Genomic DNA, 26194 nt, shown 5'->3' on the forward strand with positions numbered 1-26194 from the left:
AAATTCCCGCTCTGCACTGCCAAAGAACTCCCCCCCTCATCTCCATGCCACTGCTGCACAGACATGGTGCCAGAAATGTGTTTCAGACCTGCACTGGTGACCCACATGTGCTGCTACAGGTTTCCATTGTTTCTCTGGTTAAGGGTGCTGGCACAGAAGGATGTCTAAGCTGCAGTGCCTACTCATCACTCACACAGGTTTCTGAGCTCTGCTAAAATGCCAGCCTTGTATGAGGGGGCTCTGCTCTATGGAGAGTACTCAAGATTTAATCCTATCTTTCCCAGGTAAGAAATCTCTGTGTAAAACCACCTGAAGTGAGACTTAAAGTACTGCACTTCATGGCTAAATCTCATCTACTGACTGATTGACCAAAGATGCTTACTGCTGTAGGTTCCAGGTGGGATGAGAGAAAGGGAAATACAGAAAAACATCCCTAGGGATGGCCTAACAATGCACAGATCTGTGCTACCTCCAGCAATGATCTCTTCTCAAGAACTGACTCAAGTCTGCTCTCTGTATGAATGGAAGGATGTTCAAAGACAGTGACAATACCAAAATGTGCTGATTCAGGAAATGAAATGTGCTAATCAACAAAGCAGTGGCCAGCACAATGGAAAGATCAATGAAGACCAAACAATGTACGGTATAATTACCTTTTATTTATTCTTCCAGCTGTTTGTCCAGTCTTTCCAGCAAGTTCACAAAAAATCTGACTTTAAATCCATAAGGTTTGGTATTACTTCTAGGACAGCAGATTGTGTATGCAGATGAATGAAGGCTTGACTTTAAGTTTGTGATTTAAGGACCTCTGGAAAAACGTGCATTAGTAGGGCTTAGTAACTCAAGACTTACTGCATTCTGTCAGTCAAAACCAGGACAGTGTAGAGTTTAGGCTTTTCAATACATTTGCAATATTGCTGTTTTTCTCCTATGTTTTGTGGCTCTCATAAGCCAAGGAAAATAGCCTAGGTCTGACTGCTCCCTTCAACTGCATATATCACAGAATAGGGAAGGAAGTGCTGAGAGTCTCAGTGCCGTTAAACTGGCCATAATGGAAATTATAATAAAACAGGAGATAACAGAAATAACTCCAGTTCATCAGATCCCAACTTTCATGGCTACTTCAGTGGATGCTTGGTTTGATATAAAATTATTCAAATGAACCCTCTCTTCTGGTATAGTATTTATATGGTAATTTTCCTAGAGAGAAGCTTCCATTCATTTCAGTGTCTCTCAATACCCCATTTGGAGAGCTAACACTCCCAATACTTCTGAGAACTATTAGAAAGGGATCCATAAAATACCAGGTCAAAGAGTGAAGGGTGAGCTTGAAATTAAGAAAACGTTCATTTAGTGTAACAATATGCCTTTTCTTCTACTCTGAAATTTGATAGGCTTACCTTAAATACAAACAGTACAGTTTTTCATCTTTTCTACCTTTTTTTTTTTTTTTCCAAAATACTAGCAATTGTAGCATGACATTAAAATTAGACTGAAACTATTGATTTGTTTTCTATGTATGTTGTGAAAAGTTGGTGAAACTGTAGAATTCAATACAATGAATTGCTGGCTTAGGCTTCTTGTACTCTCAAAATATTTTCTTACATGGCTTATAAAACTCTTTAATAATAAAGCAGTGCATTGTCCAAAATGACGAGGACTGAGGTGAAGGATGCATTTTTGGCTGAGAATAAATCTAAATTCTGAAAAGTGGACCTCTTTTCAAACTATTTAGCAATTGCTAGCCTTTGAAGTATGGTAACTTCCACAAAGATAAAAAAATAAATAACTGATGCCACTTGGGCAATCAGGTATATAAAGCACACACTGTGTTCATGGGGCAATCAGTACAACACTGAATCAAAGACGAAGTTATAAAATGCAAGATTCCAGGAATGTACTGATGCAACCGAAGGGTTTGGTTTATACCTTTTGAAGATGTCTAGAGATTGTTTCTATCAGATTCTGAACACTGAGAACAAATGTTTTTCATTAGCCACCCTTCTCCCACCCCATTCACACGGTTGGCTTATTCTTGAATATGTGTCTGTAACTTTGGCTTTTACCTGAAGAAATGTAGATGTGAGATCATCCCAGTATATGAAACAATATTTTGTTCTTAGTCACATGAGGTTGTTCAGTTATGAGTTTGCTATTCCCATAAAACCATTACCTTCCACATCTGCTCTAAGCATGCAAAAGCCTCATGCAATGTCTCCACAGAGGGAATTCAGGCTGAGACCTTTGAAACTGGTGACAGTCTCAGATAACGTACTGAGACTCACAAAGGAGTGGGTCACAGGACAGAATATGCCTTCTCTGCAGACTTACAATAAAACTTATTCTTATATTTATTCTTACAATAAAGATTTTGTTTGCATCTTAATTTGCAGCCAAGAACTTCAGTGTTAAACATAAATTAAATTTTGCCCACAAACTAGCTAAAAATACTTGCAGTTTCTAGAGGCGAATTATTTGCATAATTCTTAATTATTAAGCTTCACTACACAAACCCCATCTGTATTTCCTAGGTGAATATAAACCCTGAAAAGCACTACTTTTCATGTGAAATAACAAGTTGTAGAAAGGGTAGGAGAATACTGCCAATCAAGTAGCTTGACGAGACTTGCTTGTGATGCTATAGTGTATAATTTAAAAGAAAATGTTTTCCAGTTCCACTGTATCATCTGTATAAGATTTATTTAGTTCCTTGTATTTAGCAGAAGTAGGGCACATTTTCCAGATACCATTTATAAGCCAACATACTCTGTTAATTTTATTCCTTACTGGAAAGTACCTTGGTTTATTCACAAATTAACTGGGGAAGTGACATCGTGACCATTAGTCCCAACTGGTGTGCCTGACACAAGCAGGAAAGAAAGGATGAATAGGCAGGATTTTGCATTTGGCATTTCACAAATAGTGGAGGTAATGTTTCCAGTTATATACACTTAAAAATATTTTCTGAGAAGATATGCTGAACTTAAGCATTAAGCTAAAAACCTATATTATTTCATCAGCCCTATATTATTTCATCAGCTATTTTCTAAGACGTAATTCATTCTTTTGTTGAAAGTTTGCTTCTTAGCAGTATTTATCTTATTTGGAAAAATTACAGGTCTATGAAAGAGCTTTATTTTGTTATACTGGTTTAAATAACTAGTTACTTGCATGTTGGTACTGAAGAAGTAGAACTTTTTTGTAATGGCAAGGGGCACTCATTAGGAAAACACCAAAATTATACAAGTGGAAATAAAAACAAAGTGTAAAAGCCTAACCTTTCACATAAGATGAGCTTTCAACAGAAGTATTAAAAAATCCCAAACTTCAAACACTTTGCCATATTAACTTCAGACCAACTGGCAAGGCACTGAGAATTGAAGTGTGCAATTCATATCCATATCTATGAAAGTAACAACCACAGTGAGACACAAACCTCCAAGGCAGAATATGGCACTGGACAGTCCATTAGGCATTCCTGGTACATACGGCAGTTCTATGCTTTCTTAGGATAAGCTGAAAATGTTAACTAAATGTACACATTACATCATATTTCCATAGGGAAGAACAATCCAATTTAGACCATCTGAAGAAAAGGAAAAAAGGCATAACATACAGGACATTGTTGGCACAAGAAAGTGTTATCATATCAATACACACCCTTTAAAATTTAATCCAATAGATATATAAAGGAATGGTGGAGGCAAAGGGGCAGGACTAACAGCAAATATTCAGTTCTAAGCATGCTAGTGAGGTTTTTGTTTAAAAAACTGAAGCTATCAGAACCAGTTCAGAGGCAAGAAAACACCTGTCAAGACAGTCCAACCCATTTCCAGGCATCATTCTTCTGGGCTGACATGTGCAGTCTGAAGGATCTGTGCAGTATAGTTTCCATGTCCAAAGCTGTCTAAAGCTTCCCATTAGCAAATGCTGCCTCCTGGAACTGAGGGACAAATGTCTTGAAATATGTCCTAGTGAAAAGAACAGAAAATATATCATTAGGAAGGAGTAATCTTAAAAGCATGAATCGAAGCACTTGATGTTTCCCACGTTTCCTATTTCCCCTATGAGGAAAAGGCTTCACATATGGCACTGAAGGCCCAAAGACAGACAAGGGAATGGAGCAGGGAAATAGTGAAGTCGGAATATGTGCAGGAGATAAGCTCTTTATCTGTCTCAGAAACCCTGACACAATACTGACACTACTGATGGCAGCAGTTTATATAAAATGCAGTAGATAAATACTAACAACATCGTATGAATGATAAGTCCCTTTTGTTAAACTTCAAAATTTATAGGATAATGTTTTTTTTTAAAGTGTGCTTTGTATATTTTGGATCTTAGTCTATCTTCTTTGCAAAGGATCAAGACTCATAAATCCATAAAATGAGCTAATCCTATGTATCCAAAATTGAGTTAGAACTGTACCTTTGAGGCTTTTTTGCTGAGATACTCAACCATGTAATAATGGTATATTACATGTCCTAGGGATGCCCTTTACTTGCCAGTTATATTAGAAGTTGCTTTATCATTCTGCCTTTGGTTTCTGCCTACTGTGTTTTGCACCAAACTTTCAATTTCTTGATTTTTTAAAAAATTTGTTTTCTATTTCTATCACTGGTCTCTATAAATTTCTCTCCTGTTCTCACTGAGAAGAAATCTAAAGTGAGAATAGCTGCAGTGTCATTTATTAGATTCCTGATATCTCTGCTGGTTTACCTCCTGAAGCAAACACACACTGATCAGCTTCACAATCACGATGTTTTTCATAACTGCAGTAGAAGCTTTGGCAATCACTGAACAGCAACCATAGTTCCTCACACCTAAAAACCTTGCAAGACCATGAAGAGAACACTCCTTTCCCTTTGCGATGTTTTGCCTGGCAAATTAATTACAGATAGCTGCAGTCAGCTTTTGTGCACAAGACATAAATACATATGAGATGCTGTCCAAAGGTTAAAAGAGCAATAGAAAGTAAAAGCATTTCTGGACTGAGGAGCTGATCCCAGAAATGGAAACAACCATAATAAAGAGGACAACCAGCACACACATTTTATAGCATATACAGATTGTGCTGTGTATTTACAGAACACACTTTGGTTTATTGAAGCAAAGTTCAGAAAACAACACTCATAATCATGCCTGCAGAAGTGAATGTTCATGCTGGCACACACATGAACATAAACCACCTGAGAAGGTCTGCCTGTCCCCTGATCTCAACAGCTGAGTGCCATTTCTGTATCTGTGTTTTTCCTACCATATCTTTGAAATTGTAGCTTTTTAAAGTCCCGTTTAATTCTATGTGTTTTGCTAGCTCATGGAGTACCACCTGCACACTGTCAATATCAGGAGCTATCCCTTTTACTTGTCCTTGCTTTATCTGTCCTAACATTTAATTATGCTTCTCTGATTGCTTATTTTAAATAGCTTCTCCCTTCCCCTTTGATAGCTTCTCTGCAGACTCTCTTCCATGCACGTGATCTTAATTGACTTGATAAATGTTACTTGAAACTTCCCTCTTCCAAACTGTAGAAATAATTAATCATTAAATGGGATACAATTAGAACTATTTTCCTACATTTTATTTCTTTTCCTTTATAGCATTTCTGTGCTTTGTATTAAACCCACACTTAGTGCATTATATGCAGTAATTATATATGCCTTTTCTGTTAGGTAAATTCCAGAATGAATGCTTATGATACCACAAACATCCTCCCACACCAACTTTATCTACACTTGCATCCTTTATTTTCACTGATTCCTGCAGGAGAGCTTGCATCCTTTGCTGCAAAACTAAGTCTAACACCTCCCTACATTCTGATCAGATGTACTCTTTCAAAGAGGATGTTATTTCACACTGGTAGTTCATATGAATCTCTTGGCAATGTTCCATACACTACAAACATTCCTTTAGTACTTCATAATTTTAAATGTCTACTTTTTTTTTCTTTTTATACCTTAAAGTACATACTTAAAGTTGCCCATATCATTTTGGTCTTCTCCAATCTGAAGCAAATGCAGTACCACAAGTGTACTCAGGTTCTGTTCCAGAAATAGGACAGTCCATTTCTGTCCCTCTCACATAAACCTTAAGTATCTCAGATGAAACAAAATCAGAGATAATTATGGTTCATCACACGTACCACAAAAAAAAAAAAATTAACACTGCTCCCTTAACCTCCCCAAACCAAACCAAAAAAGGCCCTGCTATGAGATCCAAAAACCCAGTATACCTGATAGAACAGGCTGAGCTACAGCATATTTAGTAGATTGAGGAGGAAAGATGGAGAAGTAGGAGAAGGTAAGTGAAATGAACACTGGAATTTTTTTTCTCAATTTTTTCTTTTCATCCAAATTTTGGGACAAAATCATGTGTTACAATATCTGAATTTCCTGTGAAATGGAAATGACAACATTTTAATTACAACAATCTCTGCAGAAATCACCAATAAGGAGGAAAAGAAGCAGCAATCACCTTCTGAGTAAGTTTCATCTATCGACCATCTGGCATTGAAGTCAAAATGCACACGTTTCTGCCCAAATAGGACAATGACACAAACTATCATGTCACAACAGATGACATGAAATAATTCTGAGAGAAATTTAAAATTTTTTGAAGGACAATAGTCTGCTATAGACTGCATGGTAAAGGCATCTTTACATGCAATGCTCTTCCTTATAGAAAGATTTTAAATCAAGAGACAACACTCATGCTCCAGCATCCTGTACATACAGGCACAGAGAAACAACAAACATGAATATGAACTTTGGAAAAAGATACATTCCTCGTACTCTATTCATATTAACACATTGATTTTACACCCTCAATAACTAGGATCCGGCCTATACCATAAGGGTTCAGATAAAAGTATCTGAAAGTTTTTGGTTTTTTTTTCAGAAACTTTGCCACATGATACTCTCAAGTTATCTCCAAACTACTTTGAAATTTTTGTTTTTATATACACTAGATATGCTTTTCAACTGTGAAGAACTTATTTAAAAAACCCAACAACAGTAATTTAGGTACCTGTTGAATTACACTGAAGATGAAGAAAGCTAACTTGACCTATGGTCTCTCGGGGCTCTGTCAAATGGCAAAAATCTGCTTTTGATCAATGCCTTTCTCCTTTCTGGGAAAGATGGAGATCCTTCTTTCTCTGGCTTTCATCTACCATGTTCCTGGTGGGTCTGTATCACACTGACCTTATACCAAGCTCAGAAGACCTGCATAAATTCTCCTGTAAGTACAGAGAGAAACTCATTTGTACAAAGTACACAGATATTCTTCATGTGAGCGTTGAGTACAATCAACACTCATGTAAAGAAGATAAAACACATGTTGAGTGTTGCATCCTTCTCACAATGGTTTAGATTCCAGCTTAAACAGTGTTTAAAGAGTTGCTTTCTTTTCAGCCTAGAGTGGGTGCCAATCTTCATACACTTATGGGCACATAGCTCTTTGTTGAGCTTCTTATAAGACTCCATTGTTTTTTGTCTATTCGTTTTTGTTCCCTCAAATGGTCATTTTCCAAGTTCAAGGTAGTAAGTTATGAGGTTTCTATGGAAATTTTTCTTCATCACTCCAGAAAACAACACATTTTACTGTAGTTAACCACTATATATACTTGACACAGTACAATGAATTCCAGGTGCTATGCTCAAGGACATCTGTTGAGAGTAAAGCACTTCTCTTTCCTCCACTTTATTATCCAGTGGAAAGAAAGTCTTGCTATAATTGCAAGTGGTAAGTATTTAAAAGAAGGTAGAATTGGCTCACCTGCTGTTTACATATTTTCCAGTGATATGAAACACTGAGTGTGGTACAAGGTCTCCAGAAGCCCATACATGTCTAAATCCCAGGGTGGGGGTTTGCTCTGCTTAAAACATACTTCACTCAGAATTCACATGCTTTTGTGAGAAATTTCATTCTAATTGTACTGGTTTTTTTTTTTTTTTTTTTTTTTCCCAGGGTAACTTAGTGCTGGGTTTTTAAAATGCAGTTGGTAGAATACCTGCATTGACTACTTGATAATACCTTTTGCCTTCACATATCTATGCTTAAAATCTGCAAAGATTTAAAATTATGTAGCTGCAATCTCCCATCAAAGAACACTTCCCATATATTTATGGTGAAAGCATTCTAACACCAACACACTGGATTTCTGCTGTTGCTTTTGCTGGACTGGTACTATAGCCAGCTATACAATTGTGTTCTAGTTGCTCCTGCGGGTGTAATAAAGTGAAAAAGGTTGTTTAGGTGTTTCTATTTCTCTTAAAATCTTCATGTGATAATTCAGAGCAGAAGATCAAGACTCAAACTCTGTGAGGAAAAAAGCATACAACACGTTATATCAATGAGATTTCTGCTTTTTATGTCTGGGACAAGAACAATCATCATGGGGTGATGAATCATCTTCCCAAGTAATTCACAAAATATCTTCCCCTTAAACCACTCAGTTTATAACTGCCAAGATTACCAGCATGCTGATCTCAAATTCACCCATGCTAGCCCTATTTGCACTCATTTTTGTTACTTGTTTCAGCTCAAGATGTGGGACTTTCAAGTGCTTTTTGCATCAAGAGACAATTTGAGGAAAATTAAGGGGATGAAATCATCATCATGGTCCACATCAAGAATGGACTTAGTAGTACAGCAACACTTCTGCTACCAGCACAATGTCCTTATTGGCAAATTAAAGCTCTTGAGGCACAATCTTCATCTTTTCACAAAGACATAGAGGCCTTCTCTCACTGCATCAGGCACATTTATTGTGTTCCTTCTCATCTCAAGGCAGACTTGCATTTGGGTTTTTTTTCCTACTACTGGCTTTGAGAGCAAACTTTATTCTTAAATGCTACTCATTATTTCAATATTTTAGTTAATTCTTGTAATAGTTTTAGTAAGTACTGTAAATGTGGTTTAATTCTGTAAATATCTGGCTCTAATTATTGACCCGTAGTGTATTCAGAATCATAGTAGCCCCTGTATTTGACAAATACATCCATTTTCTCCTATTCTAGGCAAGGCATATATAATATGTATGAGTTCTTTTCTAAAACTTTTTTAGTTAATAGACTTGACTTGGACAGGCACTCCAGTAGTCATGGTAATCTCTGAATAGTTCCACTTAATCCTTCCAAGTCTTCTGGAGTAAGGTCTGTATTTAATACCCCATTCTCCTCAGTAGTTCCCTATTGTTTGAATTGTCCAGCAGGCAAATTGAGTTTGTTTGAATAATCCTGGGCCTGAGGTAAGGGCTGAATTGTATCCTGTCCAGCTATATGAGATACAACCAAGAATCCCAGGCATTTGTCCCAACTACTGTCCACTTCTTTTAAAGGAATTACATCATTTTGCATCCCATATTTCTTTCCTGCTGTACCCTAGGAGAACTCCTTCAAGACATCTACAAGTTTCTTCAAATCCACTGAGTCCTGATAGAACAACATCAACTCTATAGATGTCTGATTTTCATAAATTAGCTAGAACAGCAATGTTCTCCCCACTTTCAATTAAATTTGGTGAAAATAGAATTAAGAAGGGTGTAGGTCAGCGTGAAGGATAGACTGAGGCTTCTTGAGGTTTTTGACCTATTCCTTTCAGACTAGTATTTTTATGCTGACACTTTGCAATAAAATCTTGTATAGAAACTATTTCAACACTATAGACATATTAGAATTATAAAAGAGCTTCTCCAGGCTTTATCAACGTCACCTGATTATTCATTTTCTGAAGTACAATGTATTTTTGCATGGATCATACATACATATGTAGCCTATGTGCCTTTGTATTTTTGTGTTCCTGTTGAAACTTGTTTTGACAGAGTGAAAACTTCTTTTGAAAATAATGAACACCTACAACAATACTTTCTGGATGCCAGAGGAGAGGATTTGTCCTCCTGTGACCACACAGACATATCCAGCTGATTTGGTTCATGTAACCCCTAAAAATTAATCTCCTGTACAGAAGGTATTTACCATAACTTTCAAAAGTTTCTAAGATTTCCTGTTTGTTTCTAACAGAAAAAAATCAAGATGCCAACCTATCTTTTTTTAAAGCTATAATAGTTGTCTTTTGAAATTCCTTTTGTCAGGAGCTATCTAATTCAACATGATTACCACTAATTAACAAAAGGAACTTAAATTAATAAATTGGTGTATTAATTTTAACAGTGGGTATGTATTTAGGTCATAGTCCATATGACTGCTCATTATGTCCTTAAACCATGCTCATGGCCTCCTCCAGCACCTCTATGCCTTGCACTGCACAAAGGCTGAATGCAAAAGTGTGGATATCTACTGAGAGCCCATTCTTGCAATAGGCCTCACGCCAATGTTTGAGGAGTAGCTTTTTCCTTTTAAACACAGACATGAGACATTTGAACCTCTTTGCTATTTTTACCATATATAATGCATTAAAAACACATTTGCATTGGGTGAACCATGTTGTCTATTTATTCATAGGCACTTCCACAGCATTCCTCACCAGGCTAAAGATACATGAACACTCACAGCAAAGCTGTATAAGCCCATCTCCTGCTTTGGGATAACTATGGGGTAACAGGAGAGTAACTCTACAGCAGACATTTTGTCACACCTCTATTAGGAGAAAATGATCATTGTATCATTGTCTCCACACCTAAGATGTTACAGAAATTGAAGTGAGAAATAGTTCTCAGCACTCTAACTTTTGATTGCCTAGCTGGAACTGTGCTGTAGCAGGCAGGCCCACAACAGGGCCAGGTGCCAAGTGGCAAAGGCTCAGCAGCTAATGAAAATCAAGACAATTACAGAATGCACAAGGCACTCAGGAGACAGAAGCATTTCTTATCCACCGTTCAAATCTGAACATCACAAAAATTTATTCAAGCACAACAGCAGAATGAAATAGGTACCTTCCAGGATTTCTTTCTCACTTCAAATATACATAACGATACTTGGCATGTATTCATGTTTCTAAACTAAGCTTCGTGATGGTACCCTCTTTGGGATGTGGTTTATAATTTCCTTACTAGGTAGCTTTATCTATAGCAAATATTTTGCTTTTATGTGAAACACAATGTCTACACAGTTCTCCATTTTATACATCTCCAGAACTGGTGATGCCAAGCAAATATCTGAAGTGTTTATACAACAGCAAGACAATAGTTCTTGAATTACTGCTACTGTAACTGGCTAAACACACAAACGTACAAAGGAGTCAGTGCACAATGCCATTAAGCTGCTAGCAATTTTCTTCCTGTGTGCCAAAAAATCAAATGCATCACAATCTCTCTTCCTCTTCTAATTTTTCTCTCTCTCAACCTCCTTTTATTGAGAATTACCCACAAGGAGATTAGTAAATTTTTTCTGCCTGTTTCTACCTGCCAGCCTATGCAAGGCACTGACTGTGCAGCCAGGCTGATGGAGAGACAGAACAGTAATCAAGTATCAAGAGATCTGGAGATCTGCAGTGGGCAGCCATCAAAATGCAAGTTTTTAAGAAATACAGTTGTTTTCAGCTCAGTGTATTATACTGTACAAGAGAAACCTGTCTCCAAAATTACAAACAAACCAAAACTGCAACAGGAAATAGAAGTGGCAGAGCTAGTGAAACCAAGTACATATCAGAAATTTAAACATTAATATTCACTCATGTCCAAAAGCTGTTTTCTGTATTTTACTAATAATATCTTTTCCCTCCAGAAGTTCTTTGTGGAGTTACTGCCATTTCTCATTCAAGTCACACAGAAAGGTACAAAAAATTGTTATATTTAGGCATGTTTTTCAACAGTTTGCTGATTGCAGAATTAACAGGTGGCTGTAATCTATATGAAGCAAACAGAAATAAAAATTAAATTTTCATTTTGTTATACATTTGAATAATTTTCAAAAACCTATGGTATTGATTGATTTTATAAATAAAGTGAAGAATTCAATACTGGTCTGCTGTAAAAATTAAGATGACTTTACTACCCAACTTACCATAAAGGAAAATTAATTTTGACAATCTGTTCAAAGCACGAAACAACCATAAATATAACAACCTGACTAAAAGCAAAATATAAAAGAAGGGAGTTCTAGGGAACTGCTGTGGAGCCAAGCCTGCAGATCATCATGTAGGCTGGCAATTAATGTTTATTTTAAAGCAGCAGCATAAGTAGGGTTATCACTTTGTAAAATATGCTAATTTTGATTCCAAGAATGTACATCCTCCCAAATGCATGGAGCTTTACTGACAACAGATAAAAATTACAGCTACTGGACATAATCAGTTCATACAGACCAAGGCTAGTAACTATGAAAGTAACTTTTTAAAACCACCTGGAAATCAAGACTATAGTATTTAATGTCTCACAGATTTCTGACATAGATATTTAAAAATTTACAAAGGTGTATTGCACAGACACAGTGAATCTAAGTGTTCCAAAGAACACATAGAAAAATTAACTTCTCATTTGGAAACAGCTTCATCAATGCCTTCTGCTTGCCAGTCAGTTCAAGAGATAAAACACTTCACTTCCTTCATCTTCTCCACAATGTACATAAATAGATGTACTTCAGTCAGATGAAGGTTTGTGGTCTTAGATCATAGCAAATTTTGCTTCTGCTTTTTTAACTTCCATTTTCCCCACAGGGTAGTGGGTGTCTGTGAAGGGTGCATTGGAATATCTCGGTCACAGCATGGTCACTCTGTTTTCTTATCAGTGGATCATGAGAATGATATTCCAAGGCCATCACGGAAAAACTCAATCTTCATAGAATCTTTTAAAATACATTGTTAACTTGCAGGAAATTTCCAGTCCTATGAGCTACAGCATGACAAGTCTGCTTTGTTTTTCCTAGTTGCTGAAGTGCCATAGCCATATTTTCCCACTCCAGGTAAAGGTTAACTTCTTAAAGAGATAGTGTTTATTCAAGGTACATATTATTTCCTCTTATCTAGACTATGTAAACGCACAATGAGTTCTGCTGTTGGAGAGCAATTATTTAACCAACTTTTTATTAGATTTGAAGGAGAGAGTCAATGTGAGACAAGATGCAACTAGGAACCTCTTCAAAGCATAAAAGGCAGGGTAAAGAATGTGTGAAAGTTGTGATGATATAAGTAGCATGAGAAAGCAGAAAAGACGGGGCAAGAATACATTCAGGAATGAAGTTTGTAAGGAAAGAGAAGTGTAGAGATTCAAGAAGAGAGGAGCTCACAGTAGTAATAATAGAATTTGAATGATCTTTAAGAGATTATTGAATCCCTTAATTGTAGTTAAGAGGCAGAAATGAAGAGTTACACCACAGATGCATCCATAACGAGTCTGACAACCAGCATCCCTGAAAATAAAGTTTGCTTGCAGGTGAAAGTACTGATTTCATCATGCCATCCGCTTTGCTTTGCCAGATTGCTTATCAACAGAGGCCGAAGGCAACATACCAAACCATAAAAGAAACCTCCTTGGATATTCATTAGGACAAACCAGTCAGAAGGAAACAGATGAGATGCCACACATCTGTGATTATATAAAACATATTAAAGCAGTTGTTTTTCTTCACTATTCAAAGGATATATATTTGCTATCAGAAGTAAAAGTAAATGCTCAAAAGATTGGAGACCCATCCAAAGGGGAAAACCACACAGAAATAAACAGGTAAAAGCAGATACAAAGTTGAGGAACCAATTAGCTGTGACCCTCGAAATAAACACTTGTCAAACAATACAAAATGTGGTCAAAAAGTAAAAAGAATTCTCAGAAGAAATACATTCACAAAGACTAAATGAAATGGAGGTGCTTAAAGACGTTGCCATACCAGAATCCAGCTTTCCAAGAGATGTACCAAAAGATTCGACTCATGCAGAAATGTCAGCCGAAAAGAAAACAAACAAATGAACAAAACACAACCAAATCAGCAGGCCCAGATTACATTCACACCCAAGTTCTAGAGAAACTCAAGTGTGAGAAAGTTAAACTCTTAAATAGCTTGTAACCTCCTGCTTAAAACAGCTTGGAACCAGAGAAGTGTGATGTCAATGAAAAAAAAGGTCTGGATGTCTGGGAGGATAGAAGGAGCTATGGCTCAATGAATCTCATGTCCATACATCATTACAACTTGATAGAGACTGTTAATAGAAATTATTACAAAAATTCATAAATAGTCCAAAATTAGTGGACTTGAGTAAATATGTTATACTGAGTAGGATCCAAATGTGTGCTTCTCAAATCTCCTATTTTCTCAAGGTATCAAAATCACATGGGCAAGAAAAATTCAAGTGATACTCACTGCTCAACTTACCTACAGGTATTTGAGAAGATTTTTCAAAGGCATAAAAAACCTTGAATTACCACAGAAGGAGAAAAGATCCATGAGTGGAAAAACAGCAGGCCAAGATACAAAGAAAAGAACAGGAATAAATTATGAATACCATTAGGGGGAAGTCACCTGAGAAGTGCACAGAAGTGGGTGTTCTGACCTGTGTTGTTCATATTCCTACATGATATGCAAAAGTGAGCAAAGGAAGATGGAAAGGTCTGTTAATGTTAAGTATTTAGTCAGGGAAGGAAAAATAAAGCACAGTTATGAGGAACTGCAGATAGTTCTTACAGTACTAGAAGACTGGGAGATAACATACCAGGTGAAAAATCAGTATGTGAGGAAAAAGACATAATTTTACTACCACAAAAAACACAGGCTCTGAAAAACAGATAGAAAGGAGATGTTGGTGCTAAAATGACACTCTAACTAGCCTTCATCTGTATGCAAAAATCAAGATCAGATGCTGTTAGAAGCAGAATAAAGAGTAAATCAGTCAATATCACTATATCACCATATAAATGCACGGTGAATGCATCATGAGTAACAGAAAAGGAAACAGAAGGAAAATCACAGAAACAGTAAAGGGAGAAAGAAGTGGGACAAGGGTGATCAGAAAAATTGAGAGGTTCTGGAGAAGGAAGGTGTGAGGAGAGCAAGAGAAAAGGTGACAAAAGAGACATGAAAAGGCTCCTAAAACAAGGTTATGGAGAGGATCAGCAGATTAATGATTTGTTGCCTCTCTTCATACAAGAGGTAGAGGGTAACAACAACTTGAGGAGGAGGCAGGAATGCAAAAAGCCAACAGAGTTTGTTATTCACATCACACCTGTGTGATCCCTTGCCACAGAATTTTATGGTGTTGCGCTGTTGGCTCAAAAAGCAAGTGAACAGAAGGAAAGCCAGGTAAAATTACTTAACAGCAATGTACAGATAAAGAAATCCTTGAGGATGGTAGAACATACAATGGAAATATGACCACATGCTCTGCCATGCTTTTCCACAGGCATCCACTGCTACTTATTGATACAGACATGATAGTGGGTTAAATGAATGCAGAGTTTTACCTAGCTTAATGGAACAATTATGAGTATTACTCAAAAGACAAGACTATGGAGCTCACTTCCTATTTTTATTTAGCTGTTTATTTTGTAACTGATCAAGCAGCAGTATTTATCTGGGCTATTAAATCTCAGCTCTTTCCAAACCCATGTATTTCTCTCTACCCTTTTCTCTCGAGAAAGGGAGGACATATTTTGCGCAAGTTCCTAACTGCAATTTCATGCTCTAATATAGAACTAGCAGCTTTCATAAATGTATAATGGAGTTCTCTAATAAAGCCAAATCAGACAGTGACTGTGTTTCACAGTATTTCTAGAACGCCACTTAATCCCAGTTATCCAAGAACCACCTACATTAAATTCTAACCTTTCATTCCTACAAAGCAGTTGTCTTCCAGCAAAGTGCTATTATGCTCTACTTATACCATGCCAACTTCTCCAATCTCTTCTATGCATTTCTCTTGTCAATAAATGAGAATACTTTTTTGCAGAAAGAATATTTACTATATATCAAAAGGCACATATGTACAGTTCACACATATACAGAGTATCTATACAAAATTGCAGAAAAACTAATTGCCTAACAGATTTTATTTCTATGCACTTCCTATAGCACCTATACTCCTCATCTTTAAATAGTTGTTTTTCTTTCCTACAGTCAAAGCTTTAATGAGAAGTGACCAGAAACAAATACCCAGGCCCTTCTGTCTTGGCTGAAATCCACATAATGCATGACAGCACTGAAGATCCCTGGCAGGCACCTGTCAGAAACTAACATACCATAACTTAAGAGTCAGACTTAATTATCCAGGGAGACATTTAAAGAAAACTACATGAAAAATATGACTCAAGAAGTGCAACTACCATGTATATGTACCGTATTCTGTACTGTATGCAGAAGAACTATGTAAAAATAAAGGGATGTACTGGGAAAATTCTAATTAAAAGTCCTATCTACTTTACCTGCTATATCTTACAATCAAAATAATTTTGTTACAAAGTTTTGCTGGTAAATCAACTGCAGAACACACTACAAGTGCAATCACTAAGTATTTTAACAAAATGTAGCCTTTTCCATTTTCCTTTCTACTGTTCCCATACAATTTTAATCAGCTGACACTCCCACAGAAAATCAGTTTTGATTTAATGGTGTATAAAATCAAATTAACTTCTTGGTAAGCTTCACACGTCTGGGTCGCCACATCTCTTCTCGTTCTGGCTGTCACAGTGTATTGCCCCTTTTCTGTTCTGAGGAGTGGCCCACCAGCGGCAACAAAATGTCAGCTTTACTTGATTTCAGGCAAGGAAATCACTTCTGTTCAGTTTCTGATGCAAAACTACCAAAAACCAGAGTTAAACAAGCGACCCAGCTCACCACCTCAGCCTTTAGTTGCACCTATGCTGGCATTCTTCTTCAGAAAGAATCCTCTGAGCCTTGCAAATGTCTGAACACATGCACACACACCTAGAGAAGAATGATGTCCCCAGTTGAATGATGTCTCCTAGAGAAGAGTGATGTTCCTAGTTTTGTTCCTCACTCTCATTTTTATGAATTTCATTTTAAGATAACACGCAGTAAAGACAAAGATGGTCATGCAAAAAGCTTTGTGAGGTGAGTATATGTAATGCATATAAGTAAGTTTTTGGAAAACTGCTCCTTAAAGATGACTAATGTGCACGGAAAATCACATAATACAGGCAAATACAACTTGACACTTTTACAAATAAGCAAAAAACCCCCTTAAATACAACCCAAAGAATATAAAAAAATATTTATTACCTTTATTACACTTATCAAGAATAGAAGATATAAAGAGGGTGCAATATTTACATGTAAATTTTATAGTGAGATTCATGGCAGCATAGCTGGATCTCAAAAGTTTCATGAAAATTGTGCAAGTTGTTATTTTTAAAGAATTTGAAATATAGTAATAGATATTCTGCCTAAAATGTGAAAGAAATCTGAATAATAATTAAAAAATGGATGAGTCAAAACTGGTTAATTTTGAATTAACAAAAAAAAATCATTAGGGCACACAAAATTAACTGAATAGAACAGCAAGTCTTTGACATACTGCAACTGATATGTCTAAACAGCAACACAACTGTCCCTTTTTATTTTCAAATATCCTTTTATTAGACTAAGACATGCAATATTGTAATCTGTAAATGTAATCATAGAATCACAGAACTGTTAAGGCTGGAAAACACCTCTAAGTTCGAGTCCAACTATTAACCCATCACTGCCAAGCCCACCCCTAAACCGTGTCCTAAGTGCCACATCCACAGACCTTTGAAGTACCTGTAGGAGTGGTGACTTCATCACCTCCTGGGCAGCCTGGCTTGACAACGCTTTTGGGGAAGAAATTATTCTTAATATCCAAACTAGAGCTCTCCAGGCACAACTTGCAGCCATTTCCTCTTGTCCTATCACTTGTTATCTGGGAGAAGAGGCCAATCCCCACCTGGCTACACTCCACTTTCAGGCAGCTGTAGAGAGCAATAAGGTCACCCCTGAATCTCCTCTTCTCCAGACTGGGCACCCCAGCTCCCTTAGCCATTGCACACAGGGTTTGTGCTCCAGACCCTTCACCAGCTCCACTGCCCTTCTCTGCACATGCTCCAGCACCTCAAGGGCTTTCTTGTAGTGGGGGCCTCACTCATACACATGACAGACATCATCTAATTTGCTGATACTCAAGGAAAAGGTATGGCTGAGGCTGAAAATGCTACGGACCAGTTCACCAGTCTGGCACTTCCTAACCATGGCACTCTTGTGCTGAGCACAAACTGAAGCTGCAGCTGTGGCTTGCACAAGATGCACCTGCATATAATCTGAAGATGCACTTGACCTCATGGCAGAGCAACAGCCAATATAAAGTGGAGAACACTTGAGCACTTTGAAGCTTTCACCCTCTGAATGCCCTAAGAGATATATAAAATTTACAGCACATTCAGCAAACACCGATGAATGGTCAGGGATAACACTGTCATTCAGAAACCTGTTTTGTCAGCCAACTTGGAAAAAAAAGGGAATATGAACCCTTGGAACAACTTCTTATTGTGATACCAGTTTTCCATGCTCCTGATATTTTTAATGATGAGTAGGTGGATTTATGTAGGATAAAAGAATAAACTGAGTTTTAAATTGCTCTCCTCTGAAGTATAATCTAAGTCTATAGAGCAGCACTGGGTCAGACAGAAATTGGGCTAGAGTGCATCTGAGAACTGAATTTCATTTGTATAAACAAACAAGCTTTATTTACAGTATTCCTTCATAAAATCCCAGGCTTCAAGTCAGCACGTTTTTTAAAGACTCCATTTATGTACACTTGAATGCCTATTTAAGCAAAAAGACAAGAAAGCTTTCCCATGGAAACTGCACAGAGATGTTTTACTTCACACGTACACCACAAACAAGGCTGCTAACTTTCCATAATTTACTGTATTTTCTTAGGCTTGCCATTGTATTTTAGGACCAAAACTTTTGGAGAAGCTGCTTACGCAGGAGGCCACAGACATATAAATAAATGACCTACAAGAGGCAAAGCCTGAGGTACCGACTGAAAGGAAATGGCATCTCAGCAGCTTGTAAGAAAGTTTTAATGTTACTGGTTTCCCTGTTTCTAGCTGGGGGAACAGGTTAAAATTTTGTGTTAGCTGAGAAACAAGCAATCTGGAGGCAATTGAAATCACATTATTAAATCAGGACTTGATTCATCCTTCAGAATTAAATAATGCCAGAGGGCAACCCCTGGGTTAAGACAATAGCAAGCTTCAGTTACCAGATGCTATCTCTCAGTGAGGAATCTAAATCAGTAGGCTACAATGGAACCCAGTGATTTAAAAATCTGTCTAAGAGGACACAGAAAAGAGGCTTGACTTCATGGACTTTATGAGACAGATATAAATTGGTCCAATAACTCCAGCAAGAAGCTGGGCAGTTTTTCTCTCTGAATAAAAAGATCCAGCTAAAATGATACTATGATATGAGAATTTGCCTTTTAGATATAGGTGATATGTCTCTAGGTGTGAATGCATACAATCTACTTTTATATGTATGCACTAAAGGGAACTAATTTTGCTTCTGCCTATAGTTACTACCGATTGTCTCAAGGCTACAGCAAAGGGTTAAGTCCTAACTTCAAAAGAGATGCCTACTTCTGCTGGGGGCCACAGAGATAAGCAAGGATACCAAGACTTTCAAGTTTAGTCCCTGCACTGAAGGAACTGGATGGGCTCATCTGTTTGGAAAAAAAAAAAACAACAACCTACACCAAAACAACCTTGGGAGAAGGCTGGGCACAGAATCCAAGTCCCTTTGGAATGAACTTATGACAGCTCGGCCCATGAATAAACAGGCTGTGTTGAGTTGCTGAAAACAGAGGCAGGGCTTGCCAAAATTGAGGATGAGGAAAGCTGTGACTGATGCCATTTCAAACTTGATGATGCTTCTATAGCTGGTGCAAGAGCAAGCAAAAGCTATCCTTGATGGTGTCTTTAGCCCCACTGAGGAAGATAGAGTACACTGATCCCTGAAGTCTGAGAAGGGTGGAGAACTTGGTCAGATACTGGAATATCAAGTGGGAGATCCTGGCCCTAGAGCAATGGCCAGGAAGACAAACAGAGATGTTTTTTCTCAAAGAATGCTGAGCACTTGGGAGACAATTTTGCTAAGAGGGAAAAAGACTATATATAAGCAAAACCTAATTGACAGTATTTAGAAACACAAACAAGTTGTGTCTGATTTAACCAGGGCTAAATTTACTTCAGCAGAGTAGAATGACATTGTTTCTAGAAGGTAAATAATGTATTTTTTTTTTCTGTTTTTATTTGGGAAGTTTTCATGTGTTGTTTGAATTAATACATCTCATTAGAATGCTCTCCCACATATCAATATATATTCCTATATTCTTGGTCCATAACATGTCTGTGGCAAAAATTAAGTAGACTAAGAAGTTATTTGGTTATGTTAAAACACACTAACTTATTCTAAGAAGCCCTAGCAAATATTTTAAAAACTGTTTACATAAGATGCTCAATTGTGTTAAAAATCTTTCTTAAAATACGCTCACATGTATCATAACATCATATTTTTCTTGATCCAGATTTATTTATGGTACCTACTCAGGGATCACTAGCTGTTCCTGCAAGCAAAGCGCTTTTAACTGGAGCAGCTTCTGTGTCTCTGCAGCTCAGTGATTGCTATTTCAGACATCTCGGCACTGTCTTCCCCCGCTTCTCATCATCCTGCTCAAATTACGTATCCAGGGTAGAACTTCAATGCAGAGGCTCAAACGCAAGAGTGAATAACCTCTCCAAACGTACATGTGATAGTAAGTGTACACATTTAGTGCTTTTAAAGAGAACTGTTGTAATACTTCTAAATTTCAAGTGCAGGGCAGTGAAGTCCATTTGTATACACCCACTCACAAGTGAATGCACTTAGCAGACAGCACATAGGTACTTGTAAGCTTTCAGCTACAAAAGAAATGCATTTTGTAGTATGGTCATAAAAAAAGCCACAGTAATGCTTCCAGTTATTGTTCTTCTTGTTTTCTTTTGAGTTTCTTTTTTTTTCTTTTTTTAGTAAACAAAATACTCATAATATCCTGCTAGAGAATAGAAGAAAGTCCATACACACAAAAAAATCATAGTTGATTAAGAAATAGTGCTCCTATAAACAGTATGGTGGCAAAACCAAATACTACCAAAAAAATTTTTATTACAATGCATATTAAAATTCCAAATCAAATGTTACTTGATGTTTTCCATAGAATTTAAATTAGTATGTAAATCTGCAAATGCATCAGTCAATTGTTGTTTGCTTCCATTATTTCCAAATTATAGTCTCTGACCATGCCACTCATTTGATTTACTCAGCTTGAACTATTTTTGTTTCAACTCTTCTTTATGCATATTTGCTGATTTAATTTAATCTTCTGACTGTCATTCAAAATGTTCATCCCAATACGCATTGTGATTTATGCAGTTTGATGCTTTTACATGCTGAACAACTGATTATCAGCCTGCTTAAATCTCTTGCTGTTCTAACATTTTTACACTTTGCAAATTTAAAACACTGCAGCAAGCCTGACTCTCCCCATTCAGGTAAAATCTGCTCTGCTTCATGAGAAGATAGGGACAATATCTAGCTTTGGGGACACCACTGCCTATGGCAACTTGCCCTTGCAACAAAACCTCTCTGTGAGGCTGCCCTGTCATCATTAACTAAAGGAATACCCAGATTGAAGTGATTTCTCCTCAGCCCAAAACAAGGCCTTGCAGAAAAAATGCAGAGGAAGGAGACAGGGATTCTCTGTTTCCATCCAAAAAAGCAATAAAGCAAGAGATATCCAGATTTTCAGATAAACTTCTCAAGATCTGATAGGGCTGCCTCCTATGCTGGAATGGTGGTTTGCTCTACCTCCTGTTCTTCCTTGCCTTTTCATTACAGCCTAATTCCAGATCTTTCAGGTTTTTCTTCCTTGCTCTCTCCATCTCACATGCTTCCCTTCAGGGTCCCCAGGGAGTTACTTTGCCTGACTGCTACCATGCAGGTTACTCCTGCTGGGGGCTATCTCATCTCCTTAGGCTGGAAGCTCTCCAGAGCAGAGACTGTCACCACTCTGTGCCATACAAAGCCTAGCAGGAAGGGGCTTCTTTTGTTCAGTCCTCTAGCACTAATGCAATAAGCATTCATCTACAGCAATGGCAGGACTGGATGAGAACAAGAATAGGTTCAGCTTTTGTAACACTGAAAACGTATGGTTACATCCATGAAATTTCTACCCACCAAAGCCCATGAAACAAATGGAAGGATTAGTAGGAAACAGCAATCTGACTTACTTTGCTCTCTTGGCCATTTCATTGCCATCCCATCGGGGGCTGTAGGGGTAATTCTTCTGGGCCTGGGAGTACAGCTGGCCACTGTTAGTGAAGTGGTAGACAGACTGAAATGTTAGGGTCGGTTGGTCTCGAGGAAAGTAGAGGGGTAGGTCAACTGCAATTCAAAAGGAAAAAAATGTTATAAAAATACCCTAGTGTATTTTTTCCTTTTTTTCTTATTGGGAATATATCAGACCATTCTATTGGTTTAAAGGTGTCAGAAAAGGAGAAACTGATGGTTAGTTCTAAAACATCATTCTGCATTTCTTATAAGTAATGATTCCAACCTACTGTTGTATGGGACACTTTGCTTTACCAAAATACTTTTGTAAAGGACATGATTTTTAAAAAGCTTAGCTAGTGTATTGCTATGTTAATAACAAAATCTCCGCCAGGATTTAGTTATTAAAAAAAAAAAAAAACTTTTATAGTGAAATCTTCCCTTTCAAAATTTCACAAAATACATTATGTTTGTTTTCCTTTAAAAAAAAACAAGTTTATGTTTATCTGATTTAACCAATATGTTTTAGTGTCCTCACGGACATCAAATCATTATCATCCTCATTTTACAGCTGTCTGTGTCCTAAAGCAGCCAAATTATTTGATATAGAATGTAGAAAGATTTAGTCATATGAGCTGGAAAAGATTTCAACTTGCTGTCATTTGCTAGACAAGAAAACACCCACAAAACTAAAAACACACCACAAAGTCATCAATGCCGAAAATATCCCACTAAAAATAAAAATCAGAACTTCTTAGTTCCCTTTGCTTATCACTGTCTCATGATCAGCTAGGTCTGGTGAACAATAAAATAGTACACAACAGTTAGAAGCTGTGTATGTTTTCATGGTCAGAATTATTTTTTAACTTAACTTTTTCATTGTTAGAATTATAGTCTGTATTTTCTTGGTCTACTTTTCATTTCAGGAGGCTTCAGGAATCTGCAGTTTAACTGAGTTATGACAACAGACTTGAATTACTAATATTAGATGTCTAATCTAACACTCAAATTAAAAGAAGAATGTGAATTTCTTTTAAAGGTGTAGGCTTAATTTATAAAGCACCTAAAATCATAATTTTTGATATCCTCCAAATCACATTTTTTATATTCTGTACAGTGAAAGAACACTGCAATGGAATTGTATTTTAAATACTTCCAGAGTTTCTAGCACTTCCTGTTAACAGAGTGAAGAGTCAGTGTAAGACAGGTTTTATTTTCCAAATTGCATGCTATCATCCCGATAGCTCCGTCATTTTTCAGTTTATCTAATCACATCTAAATACTCAGAAGTGCATCAGCTACACCGTATCTCCCTTTTCTCTAAAGGACCCTCCAAGCTCTAGGAATAAAAGCATTTATAGCCATGAAGCACACTAAATCAAACGTGCTATTCCAGCCACAGTCCCAAAATACAACAAATCCTCCCGTGGAGGACAGCTTTGGCTCAGTTCATGACCCAGTGTCTGCGCCACACGTGACAGCTCCCGAGTCCGGGTGACTCAGCCCACGCAGCAGCTTCCAGCACATATTTCAGCACTAATGACATGGGCAGAGTTCTGCTAATTTGAGGGCAGATCACTGCTTTAACAAAGGTTAGATTCAAAGATTGCTCTGCCGAATTCCTCTTTATAATATGATTGCTAAATAACAACCCTGAAAAACATTGGTGTAACCTGGAAGTTTATCAGCAAGCTCGCCGTCTCCTCCCCTCACAAGTGATGTGTGTGCCTCAGTCTCTGAAGGACTACACCATGGAAAAGGGTAAAGAATCAAGAAGACTGATTCTCTATTTTAATCTTAAAATACTTCAGCTCTGAGTGCTTAAACTGTTTCTCTAGTGTATCCTTTTCATTCTTAAGCACCAACTCCTTAAGAGAAACCAAGCCTGTATACTTATATATTTTATCACTTATTTTATTCGTGAGAGAGCAATAACAAACTTTAGCAAAGCATTCAAATAATTTAGTCTTTGTACTGACTTTTTGGTTGAGATTTTCTAACTTCCATTAATTTTCCCTTCAAAACTGCCATCTACATAACACACGCAAGAAGCAATAGTATTTTTCCCCTGTTACCTACAACTAAAGGTAGGCTCTCAGGGCAAAGTACCTAGCACTAGAAATGCTGTTTAAAATGGATAATCAAGGCAGTGCTCTCACTAGAGTGACACTTGCATTTGTTATGAGAAGGTACCACCAAAATATATTCTATTAACCAAAATCTGTATAGGAATTTTCAGGAATTACTTATATTATAAACTGATCACATAAATCAGATAATAAAACTAGATTAAAAATTCTGCATCCCACATCTGGACAGCAGCAGTATTATCCTGAACTGCAAGAAGAGTTTTGAAAAATTTAAACTGCCTTTGATTTATAATAATACCCTTCACCTGAAATCGTCAAACTTCCAGTTTTCTAACCAAAGTGTTTCCTTAATACAAGGTGTGGATGAGTCCAGACCAAGTAAAAAAACCTGTCCCTAATTCTGGAACACAACCACACCTAAAAGGCCAGTAAACAGGAAATAGCCTTGAGTTTAAAGTGTTATACATATCTCAAGGTAGTCAGCTATTATTTCAGCAATAGGAAAGGAAGGCAAGAACTTGCTTCTGTCCCAGTGCATTGACACTGTTGGTGCACAGAATGAAAAAAATAAGCAAATGCCACTGGTAATTAATGCTGGCAAGGTGTGTTGGACATGAAAGGTCAAATTCTGCTCATAATCCCACATGGCTTAATAAAGAAAATTTTTCTTTTTACCTTGTCATGTGTAGGTAGTCTGATTCTCAATCTGTACATTAATACAAAATCAGATCTGCTTGCATGCAGTATCTAAGATGACAAAGGTGTTACTGTAATTACATGCAAGACAACATTCACACTTTGCCATGAAAAATGCATCACAGCTAAGAACAACACATCAGTTTTGTAAATTAACACCCGAACTAGGCAAACTGTAAAAGCCTGTGTTGGTTTGGCATGCTAGTTACCTAAGAACTACAAAAACGTATTCATGTTGAATACAAGTACTATTCCCAAATAACAGCTGACTCACAAAGTACCCTGGTGATATGTCTGCAGAAAATAAGCAGATGACTCATGTCTGTAAATTCCTGAAAGTACCAATAGACCCCTTGCTTAGTCATCTTTTGCTTGGATGCTGGGTTCATGAGCTCTGTAAACTATAATGAGAGATCTAGCTCTTAGTAGGACTCTCTCTCCCTTTTTTCCTCTCTTCTAAACAGTGCAAATTATCTCCCTAAAAATAACTTCATCTGCGTAAGTGAGTCACTTCAGCTAGCAAGCTTATACATGTCATGCAGTTAAGCAGTAATATTTGGTTATAAAGGTAAAAATGCTGCTGTCAAACTCAAGATTTAAAATGAAAATTATGTCAGAGGAAGTCCCATTTACCCCTTCTCTCGCAGAAATAGAAACATTTCCTTTGGAAAATTTAAACAATTAGCTCATTCAGGAAAGTAAAGCTTTCTAATTTAGTTCCATGCTCTAAGCAATTTAAATCTGATGATTTCTTACTTTGGCTCTCCTAAGCATCATACTGTTAATGTAAGAGGAACTGAAAGAAGCAGACTGGAGAAAGAATCCAGTAAAACATTGCTTTCTTCTACATTACAATTTACAGATCATTTTTTAAAAGTCAACTTTTAGACAGCCATAGAGTGGGGAAAATAATGTCTTTATGCAAGCACTACACGAGCAGAACTTGGAGGGCTGTTTATGGGTAATTAAGCATTGAGCAAATTCTTCACTGATTGAACCCTAATTTTCCCACACAGCTCATAAGAAAGCAAAAGAAAAAGGACTTGCTTGTTGAGAATGAGTCATGCTGTAAAGAAACTTAATTACAGTTTATAAATAGTTGAAGTTGCTCTCTTTTTGAAACGTAAGAAAGTATCTAGAAGTAACACACAAATTTGCTTCTCTTGACTTAGTAT

At 37.1% G+C, this 26194-nt stretch overlaps 1 protein-coding gene across 4 annotated transcripts in view; it reads right to left on the minus strand.

Annotated features, from left to right (window-relative positions):
- Nucleotides 1–2683: 2683 nt before the first annotated feature.
- BABAM2 (BRISC and BRCA1 A complex member 2) overlaps nt 2684–26194 on the minus strand; it is a 159857-nt gene continuing 136346 nt past the window's right edge. For 2 of the 4 annotated variants that reach the window (XM_030269196.4, XM_072927608.1), the window contains exons 11-12: nt 22194–22347; nt 2684–3971 (exon numbers count right to left, since the gene is read on the minus strand). In XM_030269196.4, the coding sequence (XP_030125056.1) occupies nt 3908–3971; nt 22194–22347 (218 nt within the window). In that variant the 3' untranslated portion in view covers nt 2684–3907. Of the gene's footprint in view, nt 3972–5579; nt 6394–7027; nt 7239–22193; nt 22348–26194 lie in introns of those variants that run through there. The other 2 variants (XR_005980028.2, XR_005980029.2) reach the window with 2 other exon arrangements.

This window comes from Taeniopygia guttata, chromosome 3 (assembly GCF_048771995.1).
Source record: "Taeniopygia guttata chromosome 3, bTaeGut7.mat, whole genome shotgun sequence".
NCBI lineage: Eukaryota > Metazoa > Chordata > Aves > Passeriformes > Estrildidae > Taeniopygia > Taeniopygia guttata.